This window comes from Miscanthus floridulus, chromosome 19, assembly GCF_019320115.1.
Source record: "Miscanthus floridulus cultivar M001 chromosome 19, ASM1932011v1, whole genome shotgun sequence".
Classification (NCBI taxonomy): Eukaryota; Viridiplantae; Streptophyta; class Magnoliopsida; order Poales; family Poaceae; genus Miscanthus; species Miscanthus floridulus.
In genome coordinates, this window is record NC_089598.1 from 78,578,218 (window position 1) to 78,603,348 (window position 25,131).

At 46.1% G+C, this 25,131-nt stretch overlaps 1 protein-coding gene across 8 annotated transcripts; it reads right to left on the reverse strand.

Annotated features, from left to right (window-relative positions):
• Positions 1-260: 260 nt before the first annotated feature.
• On the reverse strand, positions 261-24,545 carry LOC136527210 (myosin-17-like). 8 transcript variants are annotated; one of them, XM_066519838.1, is made up of 18 exons: positions 24,378-24,545; positions 23,693-23,831; positions 23,352-23,610; positions 22,377-22,614; positions 22,128-22,281; positions 21,811-22,053; positions 20,436-20,933; positions 16,123-16,296; positions 2,692-2,850; positions 2,419-2,586; positions 2,187-2,327; positions 2,001-2,071; positions 1,799-1,898; positions 1,669-1,725; positions 1,529-1,585; positions 1,366-1,446; positions 1,152-1,234; positions 261-1,057 (listed from the first exon to the last, which is right to left on the reverse strand). In XM_066519838.1, the coding sequence occupies exons 3-18, from the start codon at positions 23,605-23,607 to the stop codon at positions 937-939; spliced, it is 2,601 nt and encodes an 866-aa protein (XP_066375935.1). In that variant the 5' UTR covers positions 23,608-23,610; positions 23,693-23,831; positions 24,378-24,545; the 3' UTR covers positions 261-936. The 8 variants fall into 8 exon arrangements, 7 of the variants coding, with proteins under 7 accessions (XP_066375935.1, XP_066375934.1, XP_066375931.1 ...); XM_066519837.1 differs by having other exon boundaries at positions 21,811-22,029; positions 23,693-23,885; XM_066519834.1 differs by having other exon boundaries at positions 23,693-23,885.
• Positions 24,546-25,131: the final 586 nt, after the last annotated feature.

The following is a 25,131-nucleotide window of genomic DNA, read 5'->3' on the forward strand; positions in this document are numbered from 1 at the left end:
AAGGCTTCCGTCCGAGAAGCTAGAGCTGCTACTTCTACAAAGTATTGGATCGTCCTCCGCCAGCCTTTGCTGCGGCCTGGCTCGGAGAGTTGACGTTAGAAGAAGGCGGCTTAGGCATTTGAGGGCAGTTGGCTGGTTGTTCGTTGGCAAGAGCCCGGAGAAGAGAGAGTGATGATCTTGTGGTCTTGACTCACGGACTCACGCGGTGGGAAGGGGTTTGCTTGCCGACTTGTCGTGGGACGATGCGACCATGTGGTATACTGGTACACGCCGAGGAGCAGCGCGCTGCGCAGCGGTCTAGCTCGTGCCGACGAGGCGACGACGACCCGTTTCCCGTGGAATTGTCCTCACCTCCGCGTTGCCAACCGCCATCAAGTCCTCGTACTGTTGTACAGTCATGCCCAAAACACGGAGCAGATGCGACTAGTCGCCGTTCTTTCCGAGAAAAAAAAAATCCTTTTGTCTGAAAAAAATATCCACACCAAGAGGTCCGTTCTAAGCAGAAAGGATCACGTACTCACGGTGCTCACTCTTGTGTTAAGCACAAGAAGAAAAAAAATGTGCGAATAGGCTAAACACATGAGCCTGAGAGGAGCTTTGGAGCAACTGCAATAATCCAGAGGAATGTCAAGAGAGCTTTTTAAAAAACAGTTCCTTTCCGGGTGTGTTACGTTATCCTGAGGCTTGCACTGATCTTAAGAGGCCATATAATCAACCATTATTTCTTCTTTAGTTTGTGCAATTGATCTTTGTTGGATACAGGACGAGGCAGGTAAAAACTGTCTGAGCCGTTCAAACTTGTGGATTCTGAAAAGTTTAGTCAACAACACAACAGTACACACAACGCTTGGAAGGAACAATATAGTGGAGGTTCGCCGTGCTGTTCCAAAGCTCGACACTGTTTGACTGTTTGGACAAGATGCAGGTTGCTAGTCCTTAATTGTTTGGCTTTTGGGAGGCAATGGCGCATTTCTCCACGATAGATGGTGGTATCTGCACTTCAGTTACGTCGAATTCTGTCTCTGACCTTGATAAGTCATCCACCGAAAAAGGGATACTGTAATTATAAGTGCCATGAACAGCGTTAGATAATACTCCCCTCGAATAAAAATAAACCTAATTGTAACTGAACTTGGAGTAGGGAGATAAACCTTGTGTCACCATCCAACAAGAAACTATCGACGGCTGCATTTTCTGAGTCCTCCGTCATCCGTAATCTCATTTCTGAGATGACCTACAGTTTTTTTTTCCATCGTCATCAGGTGCGTATCTTTAGATGTAAATAACATTGATAGCAATACTGTTTCATGCAGTAAATATGAAACTTGAATGGACTGGCAATTAAATTAAGTATAACATTACTACCTCTGATGAAACAGTGTGGGTGCCATATTTATCATCCCAGTACATTGTGCTGATTCGATACAGCTGCTGTATGCTAAGAACCTGAAAGTAATAAAAGAATGAGCAACAAGGCCGTAACAGTAGATAAAGATAACTTTAATTGGGCTGAAAAAAAAACACTTACAGGGCACAGATCGTTGGTGATTTCTTGCAATGTCTTATTTGGCTTCTGATGAAGAACCTAATAATACAATCTTATTTAAATTATTCAATTTCCTCCCAGGAAGTCGTACATAAAACATTCTGTCGGTATAGACCACTTACAAGGAATCCAACAGCCTGCCTTATATGCTTTAGTTCATCCCAGGAAGTACCTGCGTACTTTGTACGCCACATACTATAAGAATAAAAATTAATTATGTAGCCTGGGAAAATAAGAAGGGATCATTCATACCTTTTCTGTTCCAGAAATGCACCATTCTGCCAGCTCTGCCAATCCGGCTTTTACATATTCTCCATTGCTAAATGAACAGCACTCCCGTCGGAGAAGCAGACTGCAAGATATGACTATCTTAGAAGAACTTAATGGGTTATTTCAGTGGGAAAAAAAAGAGAAAGGGTGAAAAGGAAAAAGAGAAAAAAGAGTGGAATATTACCTATTAAACAACTGGGCATTAAAAAACGAAAATACTTGAGTGAACAACTTCCTGATTAAAAACGAAGGGACCTGCAAAAACTATTATCAACAGAAGGCTTGTTTCTTTCAAAAGAAAACAGTAGAAGACATGCCAGTATATCCCTACACAAAGAAATAAGTATGAACTCATATTTAGACTACATACATAATTTGCTTTCAAGACATTCAAGTTGTTTGTCAAAATTTTCACAATGCTCTGCCAATGAGCCTTCAGAGTTTGTTGCGCTAAAGCATTTGCTTGAGATTTAGCTCCTTTAATTAGACTTGCACGAGCTGTTCTTGGGGCCTGCAAAAATAAGCTTTTATCATAAAAGGTCCTGAAGTTTAATCCCTTTTGTTACAAAATACTAGCAAGCATCCTGGTAGTTCATTCACACCTGGATGCAAAGACCAAGCAGTGGAGATATCTCTGTTTTCAGATTGTCTCTTATCATTCCATAGAACTTCTCAAGCCATGCTGTAAGCCGCTGCTTGAAAAGCAGAACAGGATACTTAGCTTCTTCAATGGAAGGGCCCCCGCCTTTTTGTGCTGATGCTTGAGTCGACTTCGGTTTTCATAAGACATGATTCAAATGAATCAGCAATTTTCAAGCTAAAACAGCACTGCTAAGAACACACACAAAAAAAAAGAGATATGAGAGATGCCTTACTGTGAACATCTTCCCAATTAGTCCCTGAGTCATCTTCCCAATTAGTCCCTGAGTAGTGGAGCGAATCGCTCCAGATATTTTTAATGTTTGTTGGAGAAGCACGAGCAATGTAAATAAATTGGAGAGCCAATATGGTAACTTATCATTGCTGTCCTGAGCCTGTAGGAATGAACAAGAATATTCAATACTCCCTCTATTCTCTTTAAATGATTTTTTTTTTTCAAATTTGTGCTCTTGAAACTACCTTGACTGGCCACATGAAAATTATATCATTAGATTTGTTGAAGAAAGTCATTCAATTATTTTCTTAATTTGTGCTTTGGCATCTCTAGAATGTTAAGTATGTCACATGTCTGTTCTGGACCCCCAATGTCGGGTCTAGTGGGCCTAGCGAGGCCCAACGCAAGGCCCTAGCTGGCCTAGGGCGCCTCCTGTGCGCGACCAGAGGGGGGCGCGACAAGGGGGCCACGACCCTTGCCGCCTCTCAACCTCCCCGTCCGATGGGGATCCGAAATAGACTGGAGGTTGGATAAAAAAATTAGAAAAATAAATTAGAGATTTGTTTACAAAAATATATCAGGATTGTTTAGAAAATAAACTAGTTTTGTTTGGGAAGGAGAAGTCTAAATCTATAAGGACTCCTCCTCTAGGTTTGCTTGGGAAACAGGTACAGTAGGGACTATAAATATTGGGGAGATGTAATAATTCAATCTTAAGCCAGAATTGAGCAATTGATCCTTCCCTTATTCTTAGCTCCGCCTCCCTGCCTCTCCCACTCGCCCACGCCGCCGCCGCCCTCCTGCCCTAGCACTGCCGCCCCAACAGCTGTAGCCACCGCCCTAGCCTAGGCTCTTGGCCGACCCCCCGCACCCCCCCCCCCACCCCCATCAGACCTTGACACCTGGTATCTCGGAGACCATCGCATCCATGGACGACAACAATACCATCACGGAGATGAAAGCCATGTTCGAGACCCTAATCACCGACTTGACCAAACAACTCAATGAGGTCATGAACAACTTCGCCATGCTCACGCCAGATTGACCAACATCGAGCAAGAAGGCTCAAAGGAGACCGCTGAGGCCGCCGTAGCAAAAGCAACGATGGAACGTGAAGCCGCCGCCAACGAGCTTGAGAAGGCAACCAAGCAGGCCATGGAGGCCACCGGTCATGCCTTCATCAAGGAAAAGGAGACGTCCACAACAACAGGCATCCCTAACATCGTGAAGGAACTGACGAACAAGCTGTTCGTCGCTGGCAGCAACAAGGAGGAACCTTCCCAGAACACGCTCCAACCACCATACCCACATAAATCACCAGAACCCGGCTCTTTCCCAATCCTCCATCCACGCATCCACAAGCTGTCGTTCCCAACCTTCGACAGCAAAGAGGATCCACTGAAAGCCCTAATTTGGTTTTGGATAATTGATGAAACCTACTTGGACTAATCCTTATCTAAAGTGATGAATGAGCTAGGGTGGTCCACGACCAAGTGTTGGAGCAAGATGAAGTCCATGGTGATATTGGTGGACATGTGATGATGATCAAGCTCTAGACTTAGAAAAGAAGAGAAAAAAAATAGGCTCAAGGCAAAGGTATGTTTGATAGGGCCATTTTGTTTTGCCACTCAATACACCAAGTGGGTGTGAGTGAATTTAGGATAGATAGTCGTACTATGAAGATGGGATAAATTCATTGTGAAATGCGGTTATCAAAGTGTCACTAGATGTTCTAACTCATTGCATATGCATTTATATTCTAGTGAGTGCTAACATCCTTGAAAATACTTTGTGAAAATGCTAACACATGTACACAAAGGTGAGACACTTTGTGGTTAGCACTTGGGAGCAAGGGTGAAGAAGTTGGAGTTGAAAAGGAGAAGAAAGGGTGGACCAGACCCTGGTCTCGGTTGGACCGTACCTAGGGATGGAGAGTCCGGTTGTCAACCCTAGCCTGTAGGCAGCGCAGGCACTCGGACTGGACCCTGCGCTGGGGCACGACCGGACCCGCGCGGGAGAGTCTGGTTGAGTGGCATTGGCGCGGGCGAGACACGTGGTGCACAGTGAATTGATCGGACCCAGGGTCAGGGTCCGGACGCGCGGCACTGGACTCAGTCCAAAGCATATGGGAGCTCTCGATGTGAATTATGTCAAGACCGAACCCTGGGGACTCGACGCGACCAGAGCCGACGGTGGCGCTTCGCGTGAGTCCGATCAAGGTGTTGGTGGCGCGCGGGTGTTGTGGACCGAACCCTGAGCGAGTCCGGTCGCCTGGACCGGACTGAGTCCGGTCAGTCTGGAGCTCTCGGGATCCTTTCTGGATCGCTCCGGACCCGCGTGTGAGAAAGTGACCCAACCCTAGTGAGTGAGTCCGGTCTGTAGCAAACTTTGCATGCGCAGTTAAGTGACCGTTGGCGATCAACGGACGATGTTGAACGAAGGGCCACGTGGCGGCCATCGGGGGACCGGACCGTGCCTCAAAGTCCGGTTGCCCCTGCGTGACCCCAACGGCTCTATTTGTTTGGGGCCTCTATAAATTCGTGTTGGCTGGCTTGGGCTCACTCTCTTGGCCATTTCTATTGAGAATACAATCTTGTGAGCCTAGCTATTCTTGTCTCACTCGTCTTGCTTGATTGATTCATCATTTGGTGAGATTGGAGAGCATCCAAGTGCATTGCTTGAGTGATTGCATCTAAAGGCACTTGGTGATTGTGTTTCGCTGCAGATTTCTCTTGTTACTCTTGGTGTTTGCCGACACCTAGACAGCTGAGGGCAGGGAGGATCATTGAGCGGAGGGTCGTGTTTGTCTCCGGCTCTGGATTGTGAGGGGTTCTTGTGCCTTCCCCGTGCGAGATCACGAAAGACAACTCTAGTAGATTGCTCGTAGCATGTGGATCCCCATGTTGTGGTGGTTGTGCAGCATTTGGTAGCAGGTTAGGCGTGTGAAGCCTATTAGCGCGTGAACCTCCAAGTGGGTGTATCGCTACAACGAGGACTAACTTACCGGTAAGCAAGTGAACCTTGGAAGAAAAATCGTGTCATATTGTATTCCTTGGTATTCATTGATTGATCACTTGCCATGGTGGTATATCTCCTCTACCACTCTTTTGCATTTCATTTTGTATTTACCTTGTGTAGAGCTTGTGGTAGTTGTAGCTAGTTGAGTAGCTTAGCTTCTTAATTGTAATTAGTGTAGCGAAAGAACCTCTCAAAGCTGAGTAAGCTAATTTACAATTGCAATTGGGTCCTACTGTTGATGGATGGACTTGAAGACCAAAGAGCTTTATCAGACCTTGAAACAGCCTTCAAAGCATTAGTGAAAGACCACCTTGCATCCTTGCTTGAGTCTAAAAGAATCTACCGGAAACAGAGCAATACAGTGAGATGGGTAAAACTGGGGGATGAAAATACTCACTTTTTCCACACAATGGCTGTGGGGGGTACGACCCCAGATACCCACGACAGAATACATGGGCTGCGCTGCCAAGGGTGGTCCAACCCACAAGACGAAGACTTACGGTGCACGGTACTACTCAGTGCGTACCGCAAGACATAAAGGGTGATATCCTGAAGATGCTATGAGATCTGTTAGGATATGCTCGATCCCGTGATTCCTGTAACCTGTTATTACTTACCGGTTATCTCCTATATCTAACCAACTTGTAACCCTACCCCCCGGCTATATAAGGCGGGTAGGGGACCACCTCAAAACACACGCAATATCATACGATAACCAATACAAATCAACAAACCACAAGAGTATGGTATTACGTCGTGCTGACGACCCGAACCTGTCTAACTTTTGTGTATCTGTTGCCTTCTTGTTCTTGATTACGCGCACCTCTGCCGATTAATCTACCTTCGTGGGATACCCCTCGGAGGACTGCCGACGATATTCTGTCGACAGTTGGCGCGTCAGGTAGGGATGTGCGTGTTGTTTCCATGACGAACAAGATGGTACACTTTTTAGGCTCTTCGTCCTCTCCAAAGCTCGGCCAGATCTTTATAGTCGGATCGATCTCCTAGGTCATCAATGCTGACAGAGACGGAGAGATCATCAAGCCGGTGCAGATCGATTCTACGCCAACCACACCAACACCTGCAACGGCAGATCCGATCTCGAAACCGCCTCCGAGGTCGTTTTCACCAACAACTCGCCGCCTGCTGCCCCGCTACTCGAGGAAGCAGGTCGGCCAGAAGCTCGCCGATGGCCTCTCCCTCACGGAATCGGCTCTGACCACTCTGGTTCGGCGCCGACCACCTTCCGGTTCCAATCTATCGGAAGCTGATCGGTAAACTCCAGGGGATACGGCCACCATCCATCAGGACTCCCTAAGGGACAAATTCGCCGACCAGATTGGAGACATCTATCTTCTCGTCGACCCGATCGCCGACCAGCTCTCGCCAACTGTCAATATGCTACAAATCGGCCAACGTCCCGAAGAATCCCTCCACACCATCCTGGAGGAAAATCCAAACTCTGAGTCCCAGGGCTCTACGGAGATTGTCGCCGAAACCGCTGCCGTCCAACCTCCTTTTCCACCCTTCCGTGGAGGCGGGATTTTTAATGTCAGCGTCGACAGCCCTCCACGGGATGGAGAAACCGATGAGGACCGCGCAGCTCGCGTCAACAGAAACGCCAACCATGCGCCTCTAACAGATGCAACACTCGACAACAAGATCGGAGTCAAGCAATCTAAGAAAGCTAAGTCAAGTCGCTTCCTAATTAAATATTGTTATTATACTTCCAGATATATCCTTATGTCTGCATGATTCGGTTGGGAGAAACCTAATCACATCTTGTTGTTGCTCATGACTTCTGATCAGATACGCAAGATCGTTTCCATGGATCACGACAACCAGCAATCAGGAAAGGCGGCCGGCGATAGCGCGATGTGGAGCAGTGTTTCCACCAAAGATGCTGGCAACCTCACATATCTCAGGCATGCAAGGAAGATCTTGGACAGCGCCCTCGCCTCGGTCGGACACGCTCAAGGACTTCGCCTCCCCACACGGATTGACTCCGTCAGACTCTGATTACGTCCGTTCACCTACGACTCCGTGTACCCGTCCGAGCTGTCAAACGAACCGTCCGAGCCGTCAAGCGAGCTGCCCGCGTCGCCGACCAGTAACATAAGGACGACATCACCCGGACTACTCGCTCCGATCACCTGCCGCGTCGCAATGATGACAACCGTGACTGCCGCCATGATGACAGTTCGGAAAGCTCGAGGGCCGGACAATTTCGTACACGCCGACCAGATAACACCATACGCCACCGACCAGATGTTCTGTCTAAAGCGAAGTCATGCTTTAACATTTTTCTAAATATTCTCCAACCTTCATATATCTCCATGATGTTTCTCCGAGCTGTTTTGTCCATGTTTATTCTCCAACCGATTTTCTTTCATGTATACCATCTTAAAGATGACATACAGCTAAGCCTAAGGGAAATCCCCGAACAGCCATGTTGATGCTCTGATGTTCCCAGAGACGGCCCTGTCTCCGGCTCCTCCCTACACGTGCACGAGCGTCTGCCCTCTGCGTTATGGGTGGTCGGCAGCGGCTCCTTAGCGACGCCCTGCTCTTCCTACACGCAAACGGGCTCCGCGCTCTGCGCTATGGTTAACAGGCTACCTAGGGCTGGAGATTCAGCTACACACTAACTGGCTGGACAATTTATATTAAATATAAACACATCTCCAAAAGAAAACTTAATGTTTGCAATATATTTAAGATATTCTTCATCAACTCGCCGACCAGCCACGTTCTCACTTGCGTTACTAGAAACAGCCCTATTCTCGATCTCACTCCTACACGTGCACGAGCGCCAGCCCTCTGCGTTATGGATGGTCCGCAGTGGCTCCTCGACGACGCCTGTGCTCTTACGCGTAAACGGATGCTAAGCACTCTACGCTATGGAGTATGGGCTAATCGGGGTTGGTGATGCGATACAGAACCAACTGGAAGGAAGTTACTCATATTTAAAATATGATCACTTCAAACATAGTGTTTATCTACTCCGCACTATTTTCTTCATCGTCGAGTTTATATATTTTATTTTTACATCATGTACTATCTATTCTACACATTTGTTTCGCAGGGGCACGGCTCGGTCAATGAGCTTACGTTCAGGGACTGGACAAGATGATCATCGTCTGGGTGGTTGGATCACCTATCGGACAGACTTCACCGCCAACCAACTGGTCGGACTACTCGGCACTCACTCCTGCTCGGCGTTCACTTCGACGCCGACCAGTTGGTTGAATTGCTCATCGCATGGGCTTCATCGTCAGCTACGCTGGGGGCTCGCCAGATATGCTAGGAACTCCTCGGTGTTCGGATTTTTCGTGCAAGGGTCACTAGCTAAGCTGGGGACTCCCTTGGTGCTCGGATTTTGCTACGTCTCATCGGTGTGCTATCAAGTTACTCCATGCTGTTCGGATCAGGGTGCTGATCTTGGGCAGCACACCCAGGGTATTGTGAAGTACATGGCAGATGACGTTGGCAAGCTTTCATTAAAAATTCTTTGACCCTACTACAAGATATCTTCAAAATCTTCCAGCAGGCCCGGGGACTACGTGTGTACACGTCATTTCGCGATGACTGTATTTATTTCTACACTGGTTTCCAGCGACATTGGGGACTGGGCCAGCACCTGAAGACTACTACTTTGGACCCTGGCACCACGTGACTACTTCACCTACTGCCAGGCTCGGGAACTAAGTGGCTACACCTCACCTGGCGCTGAATGTAGTGCTTATTTCTTGATTTACCCTCCTTATTGACGGAGTCTAAGTGGCTACACTTCTCCTAAGTGGAAGAATTTTCAAATTTTATCTTGAGCACCTTACATCCTTCTGGCAAGCTTTACTTGGCTAAGTCCGAGGTCTCCTAACCAGTTAAACTGGTCGACATTGACTTTGACCGCTTAGGTCACTAGTTAAACTGGTCAGCTTTGATTTTCATCGTCCAGGTCACCAGTTAAACTGGTCGGCTTCGACTTTCACTGCTCGGATCACCAGTTAAACTGGTCGGCTTCACGTCAAACTGGTCGGACTTGTTCAAGACGGCGCTGCTCAAAGGATACAAGACGCTCGGGGACTAGCTGTAGGGGGTACGACCCCAGAACCCACGGCAGACTACATGGGCTGCGCTGCCAGGGGTAGTCCAGCCCACAAGACGAAGACTTACGGTGCACGGTACTGCTCGGCGCGTACCGCAAGACATCAAGGACGATATCCTGAAGATGCTATGAGATCTGTTAGGATATGTTCGATCCCGTGATTCCTGTAACCTGTTATTACTTACCGGTTATCTCTTAGATCTAACCGACTTGTAACCCTACCCCCGGCTATATATCATACGATAGCCACTACAAACCAACAGACCACAGGAGTAGGGTATTACGTCGTGCTGACGATCCGAACTTGTCTAACTCTTGTGTCTTTGTTGCCTTCTTGTTCTTGATTACGCGCACTTCTGCCGATCAATCTACCTTCCGTGGGATACCCCTCGGAGGACTGCTGACGATATTCTGTCGACAATGGCCACCATAACACATAAGAAAAACTTCATAGTAAGTCTAGTCAAGTCTGATGGCACCAGCACCACTGAACATGAGCAGAAAGCACATCTGTTGTGGACAGCATTTAAGCTAAGATTGGGAGTCAGTGAGTTCATTAATATAGCCTATGATCTCAGCTCCCTGCTGAATCAACATAGCCTAGAACATTTGGATGAGAACTTTAGTCAACATGAGATAGAAATGGTGATAAAGGGCCTGCCAAATAGCCATGCACCAGGGCCCGATGGCTTCAATGGTCTGTTTATCAAGAAATGTTGGAATATCATCCAAAATGATTTCATCAGGCTTTTACAGGACTTCTCACAGAACATTGATCTAAGAAGTATCAACTCTGCATCAATTGCACTAATTCCAAAGAAGGAGAATCCTGAATCAGTTGATGATTTCAGACCCATCTCCCTACTGAATTATTCACTCAAGTGCATTACCAAAATGGCAAAATTTTGTCAGCAAGGTTACAAAGTGTCATCATTGAACTTGTTCATCCAAACCAGTATGGATTTATCAAAGGAAGAACAATACAGGATTGCTTGGCATGGGCCTTTCAGTTCCTCTACCTATGTCATAAATCCAAGAAAGAAATCATTATCTTGAAATTGGATTTTGAAAAAGCATTTGATAAATTGGAACATCCTGTCATCCTAGAGATACTCAAGCACAAGGGGTTCTCAGATAAATGGATCAACTGGATTCACAATATCCTGAGCTCTGGGTCCTCCACTGTGTTACTAAGGCCCCGTTTGGCACGGCTTTCACCGGTTCCGGCTTATATGACAACAACACTATAGCAAACTGTAGCACGAAGCCGGTTTTCTCTCTTCCTCTCCCCCTCACTGACACGTGCACTGTTCATCAGAGCCGGAGAAGCCGGTTTCCTGGCTTGCCCCCGCATGCTACAGTGACACAGAAAAAGGTGGAGAGAGGAAACCAGATTCATGCTACAGTGTTGCTACAGTGTTGGTGTCAGATAAGCCGGAGCCAATGCAAGCGGTGCCAAACGGGGCCTAAATGGCATTCCTAGCAAACCTTTTGATTGTAAAAGAGGTGTTAGACATGGAGACCCCCTATCTCCCCTCCTATTTGTGCTGGTTGGTGATTTGCTGCAGACAATAGTAAACAAAGCATGGCAAAATGGTACCTTGAAGCACCCTCTTAGTGACAGTTTTGGTGGGGATTATCCAATCTTACAGTATGCTGATGACACTGTGCTCATCCTCCCAGGTGATGCCAGAACCCTGTTCAACCTGAAGGGCCTTTTAAGGTCCTTTTCTGACAGCACTGGGCTTCATGTCAACTTCAGCAAGTCTTTCTTAGTGCCCATTAACACCACTGAACCCAGAGCCCTCCATCTTGCCAACACTTTTGGCTGCAAAGTAGGGAGTATGCCCTTTACATATTTGGGACTGCCTTTGGGCACCACTAAACCCACCCTACAGGAATTCTCCCCCCTCCTTTCAAAGATAGAGAGAAGACTTACAGGTATCAGTAACTTCCTCTCCTACAATGGCAGACTGATTCTAGTGAACTCAGTTTTTTCTGCTCTGCCTACCTTCTACATGTGCAGCCTGAAAATCCCACCACAAGTTATCAAACAAATTGATATCTATAGGAAACACTGTCTGTGGAGCAGGGGAGATATAAATAGAAAAGGATCTTGCTTAGTGGCATGGGAAACAGTTCGTAAACCAAAGGATCAAGGTGGGCTTGGTATTATTGACATAGACAGCCAGAACAATGCTCTATTAATGAAGTATTTGGACAAATTCTACAACCAAGCTGATACTCCATGGGTTTCCTTAACCTGGACAAAGTTTTATGCCAATACTCAAACACCCCCTCAACTCAGGAGTCTAGTAGGCTCATTTTGGTTGAAGGATGTGATCAAACTTTTTGATAAATTTGAGAGTATTGCCTCCTGCAATCCAAACAAAGGGATTACTGTCCCCTTCTGGTCAGGCACTTGGTCAGGGCAAGCATTCAGGGAAATATATCCTCAGTTATTTTCTTTCACCAAAAAGCCAAAGTGCTCCCTCAGATTTTTTCTCAGTCATGAAGAGAACACCACTTTCAGCCTACCACTGTCCACCCAAGCAGCTGAGCAACTGACTGATATTCAAACTCTTCTACAAGACAGAGCCTGGGATGAAAACATAGATGATGTCTGGACCTATAATTGGGGTAATGCAAGATATAGCACCAAAAAAACTTACAAGATCCTAATTGGGCACACAGAAGCCTCTCCTCTTTTTTGCTGGCTTTGGGGATCAAGCAACCTGGGCAAACATAAATTTTTCTTTTGGCTCCTTATAAGAGACAGACTCAATACAAGAAACTTGCTACGGAGAAAAAATATGGCACTTGATGATTATAGCTGCGTGCTGTGTAACACAAATCAAGAAGAGACATGTTTTCATCTGTTCTTTGAATGCCCATTCAACCAGGAATGTTGGGACAGAATCCCTAGAAATTGGAACCTGAACCTGCCACCACTTGATATGGTTATTCTAGCTAGAACTAATTTTGGACATTCTATTTTCAGAGAGAGATTCATAACTGCTTGCTGGGTGCTTTGGACAACCAGAAACGATGTCATCTTCGATAATGGTCAAGCCAATGTCAATGCTTGGAAATTGAAGTTCAGGGAGGAGCTAAATGTAATATTTTCCTCTTTTTTAGTTTTTGGCCTTGGTGGCTTTGTAACTCTGTACATATTCCATTCTTTCATTTAATAGAAAAGCAAAAAAATAGGTAGGGGACTCCCTTGCTGACCTGTTCAAAAACTAGTGTAGCGAGTAGTGACATAGCCATTGAGTGCTTAGTGATCATAATTGACTAGAATTGTTGGTAGGTGGCTTGCCTTTTGAGTAGAGATAGAGCAAGACGCATTTCGCCATTTAGTTATCTAACAATGTTGCTCTAGTGTCTTTGTAGAAATTTTTATAGGCTATTCACCCCCCCTCTAGCCATTTAGGACCTTTCATCCACTACCATGAATTAATCGATGCGAGCAATTTTTTTAGAGGAAAAAAACACTAGAAAACGAGTAAGTCCGGTATGCCTCTTTTCATCTAACAGGCGGCGCCCAACAATGGTACATGTGGCTCACACAGGATAAAACAATCACCGACTGGGCCTACTTCGCTCGCTGCATCAACGAGCGCTTCAGACCACCTACACCTACTCGACGCAACCCGCTAGGGGAGTTGGCATCCCTCCAGAAGACTAGCATTGTCGACGATTACACGGAGCGCTTCCTGGCACACGTGGCTCGCCGCCACGGGACACTAGATGAGCAGCAACAAGTGAACATCTACACCGCCAGCCTACTCGAACCACTAAAGACGGATGTGGAACTCCAGAAACCACAGGATATGGAGATGGCCATGTCACTAGCTCAGGCCTACGAACGTAGGGCTGCTGTCGTCGCCGACTCAAACAAGTCCACTTCAATGATACAGCCAACAGCACGCACCCTCCCACCAAAGGTACCGAACTACAACTCCCGCAGCACCGGTACCACTTTTACATCTCCACCAGCTGCCCCAACTCGCCCCTTCAAACGCCTAACACCGGAGGAGATGACAGAGCACCGCCATATGGGGCTGTGCTTCAACTGCGACGAGCCATTCACCCGCGCCACAAGTGCAAGCACTTGTTCAACATCATGCTCGTCAATGACTACGACCTCGACGACATCGACGCCAGCCTCATGATGATGATAGGCATCCATAACTCAGGTGTGCGTGGTTGGCGCACCATGTTCTTGGCTGGCGTCATCCTCGGCCAAGGCGTGCGCATCCTCATCGACACAGGCGCTACCCACAATATCACTGACATCAACTTCACCAGGCTTGTGGGAATCATGGAGCGCCGCATCAACACAACAATCATTGTCGACAGCGGCACCGAAATCACTTGCTGAAGCGCTTCCTACAACATCCCTCTACACATCAACAACGAGACGTTCCACATCACGCCCTACTTCAGCAACGACGTCGACGTCATCCTCGGCACACCATGGTTTGCCGACATCGGCAACATCCTTTGGAATTTCGCGTTGCTGGAGATGCAATTCCGAAGGGGCGAGCGCACCATCACCTTCAACAACATCCAGGACCGCCGACCCCTGCAAAATGTCCTCGCCTTACCTGCACCAACATCAATACTACCGGCGCCAAGACAGGGCGTGCCTCGACCACATTCCCCACCACCTCTTCCTCACTGCGATGTTTCCTAGGCAACAACGCCGCATCAACCAAACGCTCTCGACAGAATCAGCAGCCGGGCGGCCGTCTTCGATAATCTCCGTCAAGCAATATTGCAGCTGCCAGAGCTAAGGACGATAGCTCTTGCCATCATCAACAACGCAACGTTTGGGGCCTGGTCTCTCGACCGAGGCATACTCTTCTTCGACGGACGCTTCTACATTCCAGCCTCATCACCACTATTGCCGGATCTACTGGAGACTCTTCTGCTTTGTGGCCACACGGAGAATCTACGCCTCCTCGCGGTAGGCTTCTATACATCGCCATTAATGTCAGCGGCGACCTACAACTTATCGGCGAGCATCCTGCTGACACATCCGTGGCCGCAAGGCATTGTGCCCGCCGCCACCACCGTCTTCTTCGATGACACCACCAACACAAGTCACAACGACAATCTGCCGCCACATGACGGGCTACATACTCCCCAACGCCAACAACATGATACGCAGCTATAAGCGACCTCATCGAACTCTGCCCTACTTCACCTTGGACGCCGGCATCAATCGGCCAATACTGGTAAGAGCACGCCAGGTGCACGGCGCTACATCAGCAACAAGGGCACACCACTACTACCTCCACGGCTACAACAGCATCCTTCGCTACTCCTTCGAGTTCATCATCGACCAAACCCACGACAACAAAATTCGAGCTCCAGTGATACGTGGGTGCCTCAACCTCTGCATCCAGGTGACATCCACAGCACAACCACTACCAACCTCTGCATCCAGGCGACATCCATAGCACAATCACTACCCGCTAACGACGTCAACACTTGGACAATGATTCGGCGCAAGGACGCATCAAGTGGAGAAGGGGGGAGATGTCACGTCCGATATGGACCCCCACGTCAGGCCTAGTGGGCCTAGCGAGGCCCAGCACAAGGCCCTAGCTAGCCTAGGGCGCCTCCTGCGCGTGACAAGAGGGACCGCGACCAGGGGGCACGGCCCTGCCGCCCCTCAACCTCTAGCGTCCGAAGGGGATCCGGAATACATGGGAGGTTGGATAAAAAATTAGGAAAATAAATTTGAGATTTGCTTATGAAAAGATATCAGGATTGTTTAGGAAATAATCCAATTTTGGTTTGGGAAGGAGAAGTCCAAATCTATAAGGATTCCTCCTCTAGGTTTGCTTGGGAAACAAGTCCAATAGGGACTAAATATAGGGGAGATGTAATCATTCAATCTTAAGCAAGAATTGAGCAATTGCTCCTTCCCTTATTCCTAGCTCCGCCTCCCTGCCCACGCCGCCACCGCCCTCCTGCCCTAGCACCGCCGCCCCAACAGCCGCCGCCGCCCTAGCCCAGGCTCCCGGCTGGCCCCTAGCACAAAATGGAATGTCACATATAACTTTCGTACCCCTTTACATGTACTTTATTTCTGATTTTGAAGTTCTGTTACCCTGATGATATGTGAAATTGATTTTGAAGTTAGGTATGACGGCCCCCAATATGAAATTGGTGAACTTTTTTGCTAAAAGCTGACAGTTTTTTGTTTTTTTCAATCTCGGTGCCCATGTGCCGTTACCTTATAGAATATTAATTAACATAAGTTATAATACTCAACAAATCTGTCCTGCTTACCTCTTTTTCCCATGACGACATAATCTGAATAACATGGTGGAAAATAAGAGATCTTTCAGCTTCAAATGATTTCCAGTGTAAAAGGCACCTGTAGATAATAACAGCTGCAGTAGGCCTACCATTGATGAATCCCAGGTCATGAGATATACACATAGTCAATATGTTGAGATTTTCCTGGAGCACAAAACTGCCACGTCAGGATATAGAAATTACATCTGTATAACATGAGGATCAAAAGTAACAGGACAACTATGCATCCATAAGAAAAGGAACAAGTACAAGGTAGCAGAAGACCTGTTAATTACATAGTACAAGCTGAGAAAAAAATCAAGCAACAGGATTCTTTATATAGAACTAAAAATAATATGAAAAAGATGAGGAAATGAAATAAGCAGTAACAGTTTTAAGTTATATTCTGGATACTACATGCATAAGCACTAAGGCCTTATAGCTTGCAGAATGTGGATTGCAGCTTGAAGGCTGTTAAAATCTGCAAGCTGAAACTAATAGGTCTCTGATTGTAACTATCTGCAATCTGCAAGGTAAAACAAACAGAGCCTAAGTAGGGAAACAACACATGAAATTTGATTTCACCCAAAATTAAGGAAGTGTTGAGGTATTTCAAGGGCATCCACTTCTTGGTTCTGTTGGTGGCATGGTGGTTTTTGAAACATATGAATGGTTGTATGTTTTAGGGTTCTTCTCCTAATCTTGCTACCATCTTGTGGGATATTAGAGATGAGGCGATGCTAGGGTGTATGGCAGGAGCCAAAAGGCGTCCAAGCGTACCCAGCTCGCCTTGTGAAACAGTGGCGCCTTGTTGCCTAGGCATCGCCTAGGCGTCCAGGCAGACCCAGCACTCACCTGGATGCTTAGTCACCTTTGAAACCATGCACCTAGCTATGTAAAGCCTGTGTGAAGTACTTAGGGCCTGTTTGATTTCTGGCATATGCAATGTTTTCAAGTCGTCTGATTAATCGCGATTACTCGTCCTAATCGGTTCCTGGTGTTCGATTAGGAGGTCCGACTCGATTAGCTCGACCAGAAAGCTGGTCGTCCAATTAGTCGACGAGAAATCGTGATTAGTCGTCCGACTAGGACAGGGACGACCAGTTTGGTTACTCTGTTTTTGGGCATGTTTAACTGGGCAGACATGTGGGCTACTGGGCTTGCAGTTTGGCCTGTTAGGGTTAGAATATTTAGCAAAAAGGAAGCCTTTGTTGCGCTACATCTGGATGCGAGCGTAGTTGGAGTGAATTTTCTGCTGTAAGTGCTAGTGTACTACTGCTGAGTAATTAAGTATGATAGTAATATTGATATGTGATTCTGCATTATATTTTGTGTAGGTCCATACAAAAAAGAGAAACCGATTAGAGCACCAAAGGTTAAATAAGTTGGTATATGTCAGTTACAACCCCGCAAGATGGAAAACAGATTTAAAAAAAATTAGAGAGCTAGGTTCCAAAGGAAAGAGATGCAATCCACTCTTGCTTGATGAATTTCATTAGAAAAATGAATGGGTCAATGAAAATTGTGAACTAGAACCAGTTCAGGAAGGTGGTGGCGATGCTATGACTTGGGCTGTTGTGGATGAGGCTATTGGTGCAACTCAGGGTCTAAAGAGACGTAACTTGCCTAGGGCTACTGCTACTCGTGCTGTTGTTGCTACCCCTGTGAGGCGTACTTATGCTAGGAACAGGAAGCGTCCAAGGAACACAGCGACTCAAGATATTGATGAAGTTGATGATGAAGACCAAGATCAGCATGTAGATTCAGCAATAGCAATGGAGGCGAATGAAGAATCTGCACCAACTGAAACTGGAGATGGACCAACTAGAGATGGAGATGGAGGCTTCAATTTTAATGTTGATTTGCTTAATTAGATGGCTAGTTGCCTACTTTTGTTGGACTGTTAAATGTCAATGATTGTGACTATATGTTGAACACTTTAGCTTATGTGTACTGAACTTGTTTGGTTATGTAATATGCTGGCTGTGTGGCTGCTATGGTCCGCTATGTGCTAACTGCTAAATGCTAGTTATTTGCTACTGCAGCAGTGCTTGCTAATGCAGCAGTGCTGCTGTTGAGTTGTGTCAAGATCAAGACTACATTAGTGTTGCTAATTATGGTCTTCTTTGGTATTTTAGGCTTCTAGCAGCAAGTCAGCAAAGAAATGGAGTTTGGGACAGGAATATGGACCTTTGGACATGGCAGAAAAGAGAAGAAAACAACTCCCACAAGTCACCAGCTAAACACTAATGTAGTCTTGATGTTTGCTTTATTGTGTATACTATATAGTATATATAGGTATATATATAGTAGGTATATTATATATATGTCCTGATATATAGGACGACCAGGTGTCGACTAGGCTCGACTAATCGGCCTGGTCGACGACTAATCGTGATTAGTCTCCTGGTCGGTCCCATGGCGACTAGGTTCGACTGGACGACTTGAAAACATTGGGTATATGGCCGCCTGGCTATGCCCAGCCAGAGTCAGGTCCAAATGGTACAAGTGCCTGTGTTTGATTGCATGTTCCTGCAGAGCCAAGCTCACGTAAGATCGTGTTTGATTGTCTGTACAAAAGAGTAGGATGACCCCTGGACTTAGAACATGGTAAGGTTATCCCCATACATTGGCATTGTCATTTCATCGAACACGTGCAGGGCGTCGGCACCCAGCACCGGCACATCGCCGCCGCTCCTCTTCTCTCGCGCCACTGCTGCGGCAGCGAACGTGATGGACGCCGTTCCATACGCCCAGCAGGCCAGGAGGAAGAAGATGGGGGAGGGAGAGGCGGAGGGAAGCGCGGGAGCCGGCCGCCGCGGCCCCAGAACCAGCGTGGGCACGCCCTTCTCCTTGGCCACGGCGCAAAAGAGCAGCGCGCCGTTGATGCCGTCACCGGCGCCGGGGCCGCCCGTGAGCTCGTCATTCCTCACCATGGTGGAGCTGGCCGAGGGGAGAAGAAGGGTCTGCGGACCTGCTCGCTTTGGCTGCGGGCCGGACGTCGCGTGCCGCCTCACCACCGCTGAGCAGCAGCGCGAGCGTGAATCGAAGTGGTGCACCGGGAGCGGGAGCGCCGGTCACTGGCCTTCTTCCTCTGCCCGCGCGAGGACCGCGTGGTGCCGCCCGCTGCCGCGCCTCCTTGCCGTTGCCGCACGCGAGCAGGAGCAGCCGCGGCGGTACCCGGACTTCACCTGGGCAGACATGGCGCGCTTCACGCAGCGCCACTACCGCGCCGACGCCGGCACGCTCGACGCCTTCGCACGCTGGCTCGGCGCCGCCCCCACCTGTGCCGCGGCGACGTCGGCAATGGCCGCGGCGTGGCAGGCCATCGCGCTCCCGCGGTCCCCGGCGGCGGCGCGGCCAGGCCAGCCAGCTCGGTGGCCCCGGCGAAGGCCTGGCCAGGTCTGCACGCTCGGCGGCCCCCGGCGGCGGCGCGCCCCCCACACCGCAGCGCGGCGAGCTCGGCCGCTCACCACCCGGGGACCCCGCCCCCGCCCGCGTCGTTGCTGACCCCGAGCCCGTCGCCTCCCAGGACCGCAGCACGGCCATCAATCCTCGCGCCGTCTGCTGCTCCAGCGTGGCGGCGGCGGCCAGAGCAGCAAAGGCGGCACGCGACAACGAAGAAGAAAGCGAGCGGTGAGAGAGAGACGCGAGTCGGGAGGTGAGTCCAACTCGCGCTTCCACGCCGAAGCGAGACTGGCCGCCGAAAAACGGACTTCATCTTCGTTTCCTGGCAGCCAAGAGAGAGAGAGTTTTTTGCACCCGGCCGGCCTGGCTCGCGAGTGGGCCTAGGATATCAAACACGCGAGTTTGCAGCCCAGGAGCGCAGGGCCACCCTGGCGCCCCAAATCAAATAGGCCCTTAGTGTATGTATAACAATGCTGTATGCAATGTTGTCTGTAGCAATGCAGCTGCCACAGCATGCCAACACAAATGATAAATTTCCACCTTTTTAGCAACCTATTTGTTTGCAAACAGATTATAGCAAGTGCGTAGCTACTATAATGTATAGCTAACTTCTTTAACCACATTCTATGAAAAAAGGTGAGTACATAGGCAGGCGGTAGTTACTTTCAGTAAGAAATTTGATTTGTTCAACTACCGTAGCAAAAGGTCTTCTTTCAACCTGGTGATCAGAGAAAATACAAAATCACATTCAACCTACTTGCTGATGACTTCTGGTCCAAAAACATTAGTAGTTTTGCATTTCACAAAGGTTTTGAGAAAATCAACTGGGAAGTAATAACTTGAGTAGTCTAGAATCCTAAATAGAACAATTGGAAATTTAGTTCAAAGGAACTTGCCGGAAAGTCTTCTAATCTCTTTATGCTGTCCAAATTCGATGATGATGTCAAGGAAGAAAACCTTGCCTCAGACCCAGTATGTGATGCGGATGGTAGTTCGGCTGGTGGCACATAAACAACCGTCAGCTTTACCTTATTCACCAGATTGCTTGACATGTTGTCAAACAAATCTGCAGTGATAGGCTTTGATGTGAGCATATACTTCTCAACGGCAATGCTCTGTATGAGAAATTCATCGCTGCACTGCCAGTCCAATTGTAACTCCTGTTCTTCTTCCATTGTTACAACTACATTAAATGTGGACTGTGGCCACAGAAAGCCACTAGTCGGTTCAATGTAATAGTTTTTCTTTGCCATCATAAGCCCAAAATAAAATGCAACATAGTCATCTGTCTTGTTAGTTAGCTTTACAATGCAAGGTATCCGCTTGTTTATCTCCAAGGAAAAGCGAAGTTCAAGAGGGCTGATCTCGAGCAACTCCTTTGGGGTGGGCACAATCTGCAGCAAAGAACTCCTTGCATTGAATGGTAATAGAATTTTGAAAACTTTCCTGAGTTTTTTCTCTCTTTTTTTGGCATATCCCAAATTCACTGGGTGACTGAATCTAGATACATTTCACATAAATTTCGAATCTAGATACATTTCACATAAATTTCCATCAGTTCTATCACTGAAGTAGTGTAATATTCCCTCAGAAAAGATGTAGGGCTAGTTTGGAAACTCAAATCCCCTTAGAATCCCTGACTTCTCCTAGGAGGAGAAATCCATGGGGATGTCATTTGAATAAGATAATTGATTCTCCATGGGAGGTTTTCCCTCCCTGGGTTTAGCTCCCCCTTGCTTCCAAATTAGCTCGTAATGTAATATCAGTATACACTGTAATATCTTACCAAGTACATGTCCAAGTACTATTTAATACTTTAAACATTTTGTAATACTAGAGCACCTACAAAATTCTCCATGTGAACTGATGGAAGCATGCCGACTTATATGCATTCAGGGTAGGATACAAGTTATAGGAAGATAGTCTATAACATATTTTAAGTTTTGGCAGATAGTGTCAAAACTTTATAACCTAAACTTTTTAGCTAAGGAAGGTTACAGCTCTCATCATATATGATTGAAATAGGTAACCACCAAAACTAGGTTTAGATGTTAAGCACAAGGAAACAAGACATAGGAATTTCATTCACCAATGTACTTTTTCTTGTATGAGTGCTAAATATCAAAATACATTTGCACATATTCTTTATTCTTTATGGGTATATATGATATTTACCTAGAAGTGAACAAAAACAAACATGTGCTCTACTACGTATTCTTGTAAAATAAATTCCTAAGCAAACCCCTAGCTTAACTTCCACAAGAGCTATACCTTGTCTTTATGTGAATTTTCCTCATTGCTCGCATAGCAATTGGTGCTTTCCCATCTATGAAGCTTCTCAATAACCTCCTTTGTTGTAGGCCTTTCCATTCGATCAATTTTGATGCAGCTAAGACCTATTTGAAGGCAACTTTCGATTTGTTGGCATTCTAATTCTGGTGATGCATGCCCTGGTGTTTCTTCAAACCTGTTTCTCCATTTCCCAAGTACCTGCTTGGAGCAGAGAGTTTGATACTATGGTTATGTAAAAGTGTAAAATCATTAGTCCAAAGGACCTCCATCTCAAATGCTGAAACATAATTTCTTACAGGTTCCACAAAATCCTGGCAGGAAGTTACAGTAATACCGAAAGGTCCGATCCTGCGGCCTGTTATCATCTCTATAATTATTACACCCAAACTGTATATGTCTGCCTTAGTTGTGATTATATGGTCCCATATATATTCTGGTGCCATGTAACCACTGCATCACAACATGAGATTTTGAAGTTCAAACATTAAGAGCTGCAAAACAAGATCATTAAAAAGCAATGCATTGTCAAGTTACATTAAACTTACTGTGAGCCTGCAATAGTTGTAGCACAAGTTTGAACCTTTTGATCATCAAAGAATTTTGATAGGCCGAAATCCGCAATTTTTGGTTCCATATTGTCGTCAAGCAATATGTTTGCAGGTTTCAGATCCAAGTGAATAACGGAAGCATTAGTTTGACACTCCTCATGAAGGTAATGTAAACCACAGCAAATCCCCTTAATTATTTTGTAGCGACTGGGCCAATCAAGTCCACTAGATTCGTCTGTGCATGGAATCAAAATGAGAGCATTTGAATAAGTTAATTGAAAAATCATCACACTTGTCAGTTGTCACACAAGTACTATTATATGTTCTCCATCATTTATAACATAGAATGTCTTATGCAGTTTAACATCATGTAATGATCTGTTATAAAATGTCATAGCATTTTTTTTAAAAGTATTGTGGCATGGCACATTGGTAGAGTCTTTCCACTGGTGGGTTCGAACCAGCCTCCTTGCAGAATTATGAAAGGGTAAGGCTGCCCTGAAATTCACTTCCCCATACCCCACCTTTTATGGGAACTTTCAGCATTAATTACACCCTTTTTATATCTTTCAAAAGTACTAGTGTAGCTAGGTTCAACCTACAAAATTTCCATTCCAAAAGAAACAAGAAACTCCCCCAATTGTTCTGTTTTAAGGCATTTTATGACATAGCATGGATGTTAGAATTTGACTTTTCGCCAACATCGAATGGTCATTAAAATTTAACATTCACCATTAATTTCTTGTGATTACACTAACAACTACATAATCGGGATCATATGACACTTTTAAAAATATATACTTCTGCGTCACAAATTAACACCACTGTTTTAAAAGGGAATCATCCTCTCTCCTATCCCACATAGGTGCCCACCTAGGATGGGTGCCACCAACCTATTGACTGCTTAGTGCCTTAGTGCTTTTCCAACACTGAAATCAATGTGGAGAGTAAGTCCCATACTGAAAGTCATACCTGAAATATACCTATCAAGGCTTCCTTTAGGCATATATTCAAAACACAGCAACCTTTTTGGCCTCTCTGCGAAAATATGTTTCCCGTTGTAGTCTGTATATTTCAGCCATGTTTCATAACAATAGCCTACAAACTGTACTATATTTTGGTGCCTGACTCTCATTAGATTGTCCACCTCGTTTTTAAACTGTTTTTGTTGAACCTCTGACGATGACACAAGATTCTTCACAGCAATCATTTTGCCATTTGGTAGCATTCCCTGCTTAAAGCCTTTTATTAATATGGATATTGTTTTGGATCACTCTGATGATATGTGTTCGAAAAAGAAAATGGAATATTACCTTATATACTACACCAAAACCACCCCTACCAAGTTCCCGCTCAGTAGAGAAGTCATCTGTGATATCTCTCAAATACTGTAACCGTAGATCATATGGTTGTGCACTTGGATCCTTTAATATGCTCTCCAGGTCACAATGTCTGAAAGGTTCGTCGTCCATCTTAGGTTTTTGAATGGGCTGGCAGCAAATAGTCCTGACAACAAAACGCTGGGAATGATATCTTAGGGCTAGGTGGGATAAAAAATAGTTGGGAGTGGATTTTATGAAACCATAATTTGACAGGGATGTTAGGAAAATTCCGAAGTTATATAGTCCAACTCCCTTTTAGTCTAAATCAGAGAAGAAACTCATCATCTGGTAATTGAATGAATACCTTGAGGGAAAATTTCTGTACAAATTTTACCCAAACCACTAACTCGAAATGTCATACACCTTTTAGCATGAACTTGAAATATACTTGTCTGCATGAATAAATTAGTTCTTTGGTCTACAAAACTAAGAAAGCTGCTGAAGAGACTAAAGTCTAGTACTATTTGGGCCAACTAATTTTTGGATCTCAAAAGGCAACAACTTAGAGGGATGGACATGAACACATATGATGCACTGCTATGAGTACCTGTTTTTTAGTGGAAGCAGGATGCTAAAATACTGGGAAAGCAGCACACCTGAAGAGATTAAATCTGACCTGGAGAAGAACTTCAGCCGTTCAGCCTTCAAGAGGTGCTCACCAAAAGCATGGAGTCGCCTCCATTAAACCAATCAAGAAGGGAACTCTGTGATGAAGCAAACAAGGATAGATAGGCAATAGGCATCAGGACTGGTACGTTGTGAGTTGACCTGAAGAGGGCATAACTTATTCTCGCTCATGGGACCACGCCTACCGGATGCAAGAAAGAGGATTTTTTTTCTTTACTCTCTGGTCTAAGCATGTGATGCTCACATGGTCATACCATTTTACCAATGCGGAGAGACTACTTTATAGGATCCAGGCACTTGCTGATAACGTTGCCATTATACGCTGTAGTTTGTAGTGTTAGTAGTGTGAGTTTCCTTTATGAGTCGTATTTTTTAAGCGAACAAACAGCGTTTTTTCTCACAATAAATCAGATTATAATATTTTTCAGCCTAGCTTATCAGCCAAGCTAACAGTATACTCACTTTGTAGAGTTGGTCTAACTCCTCTTAACACGTTCTTGAAAATAGCCAGTACAGACACAAACAACTGTTCGGAGTAACACCACTAAGTGACTAAAATCCTATGGTATGTAACAACCAATCAAGAAGAAGAGGAACCCTGGATGAAGCAACCAAGGAGATGGAGAAGCATTAGTAGTGGTCAAAAGTTGACCTGAGAAACCATAAATAAATACCTTAATCTTATTCCTAGGGACACAACTGGACAATATATTATTTTTTTCTGAGCATGTGACAACGGCAAC

Bases quoted from the DNA above. Each gene is read 5' to 3' on its own strand.
- LOC136527210 (XM_066519834.1), bottom strand. From the start codon at position 23,851: ATGGACGACGAACCTTTCAGACATTGTGACCTGGAGAGCATATTAAAG. The intron at 16,297-20,435 runs GCAAGTTCCTTT...TTTGTGCTCCAG, and splicing joins AGAGATTAGAAGACTTTCCG to GAAAATCTCAACATATTGAC. The intron at 1,447-1,528 runs GTAAGTGTTTTT...TATTACTTTCAG, and splicing joins TCACCAACGATCTGTGCCCT to GTTCTTAGCATACAGCAGCT.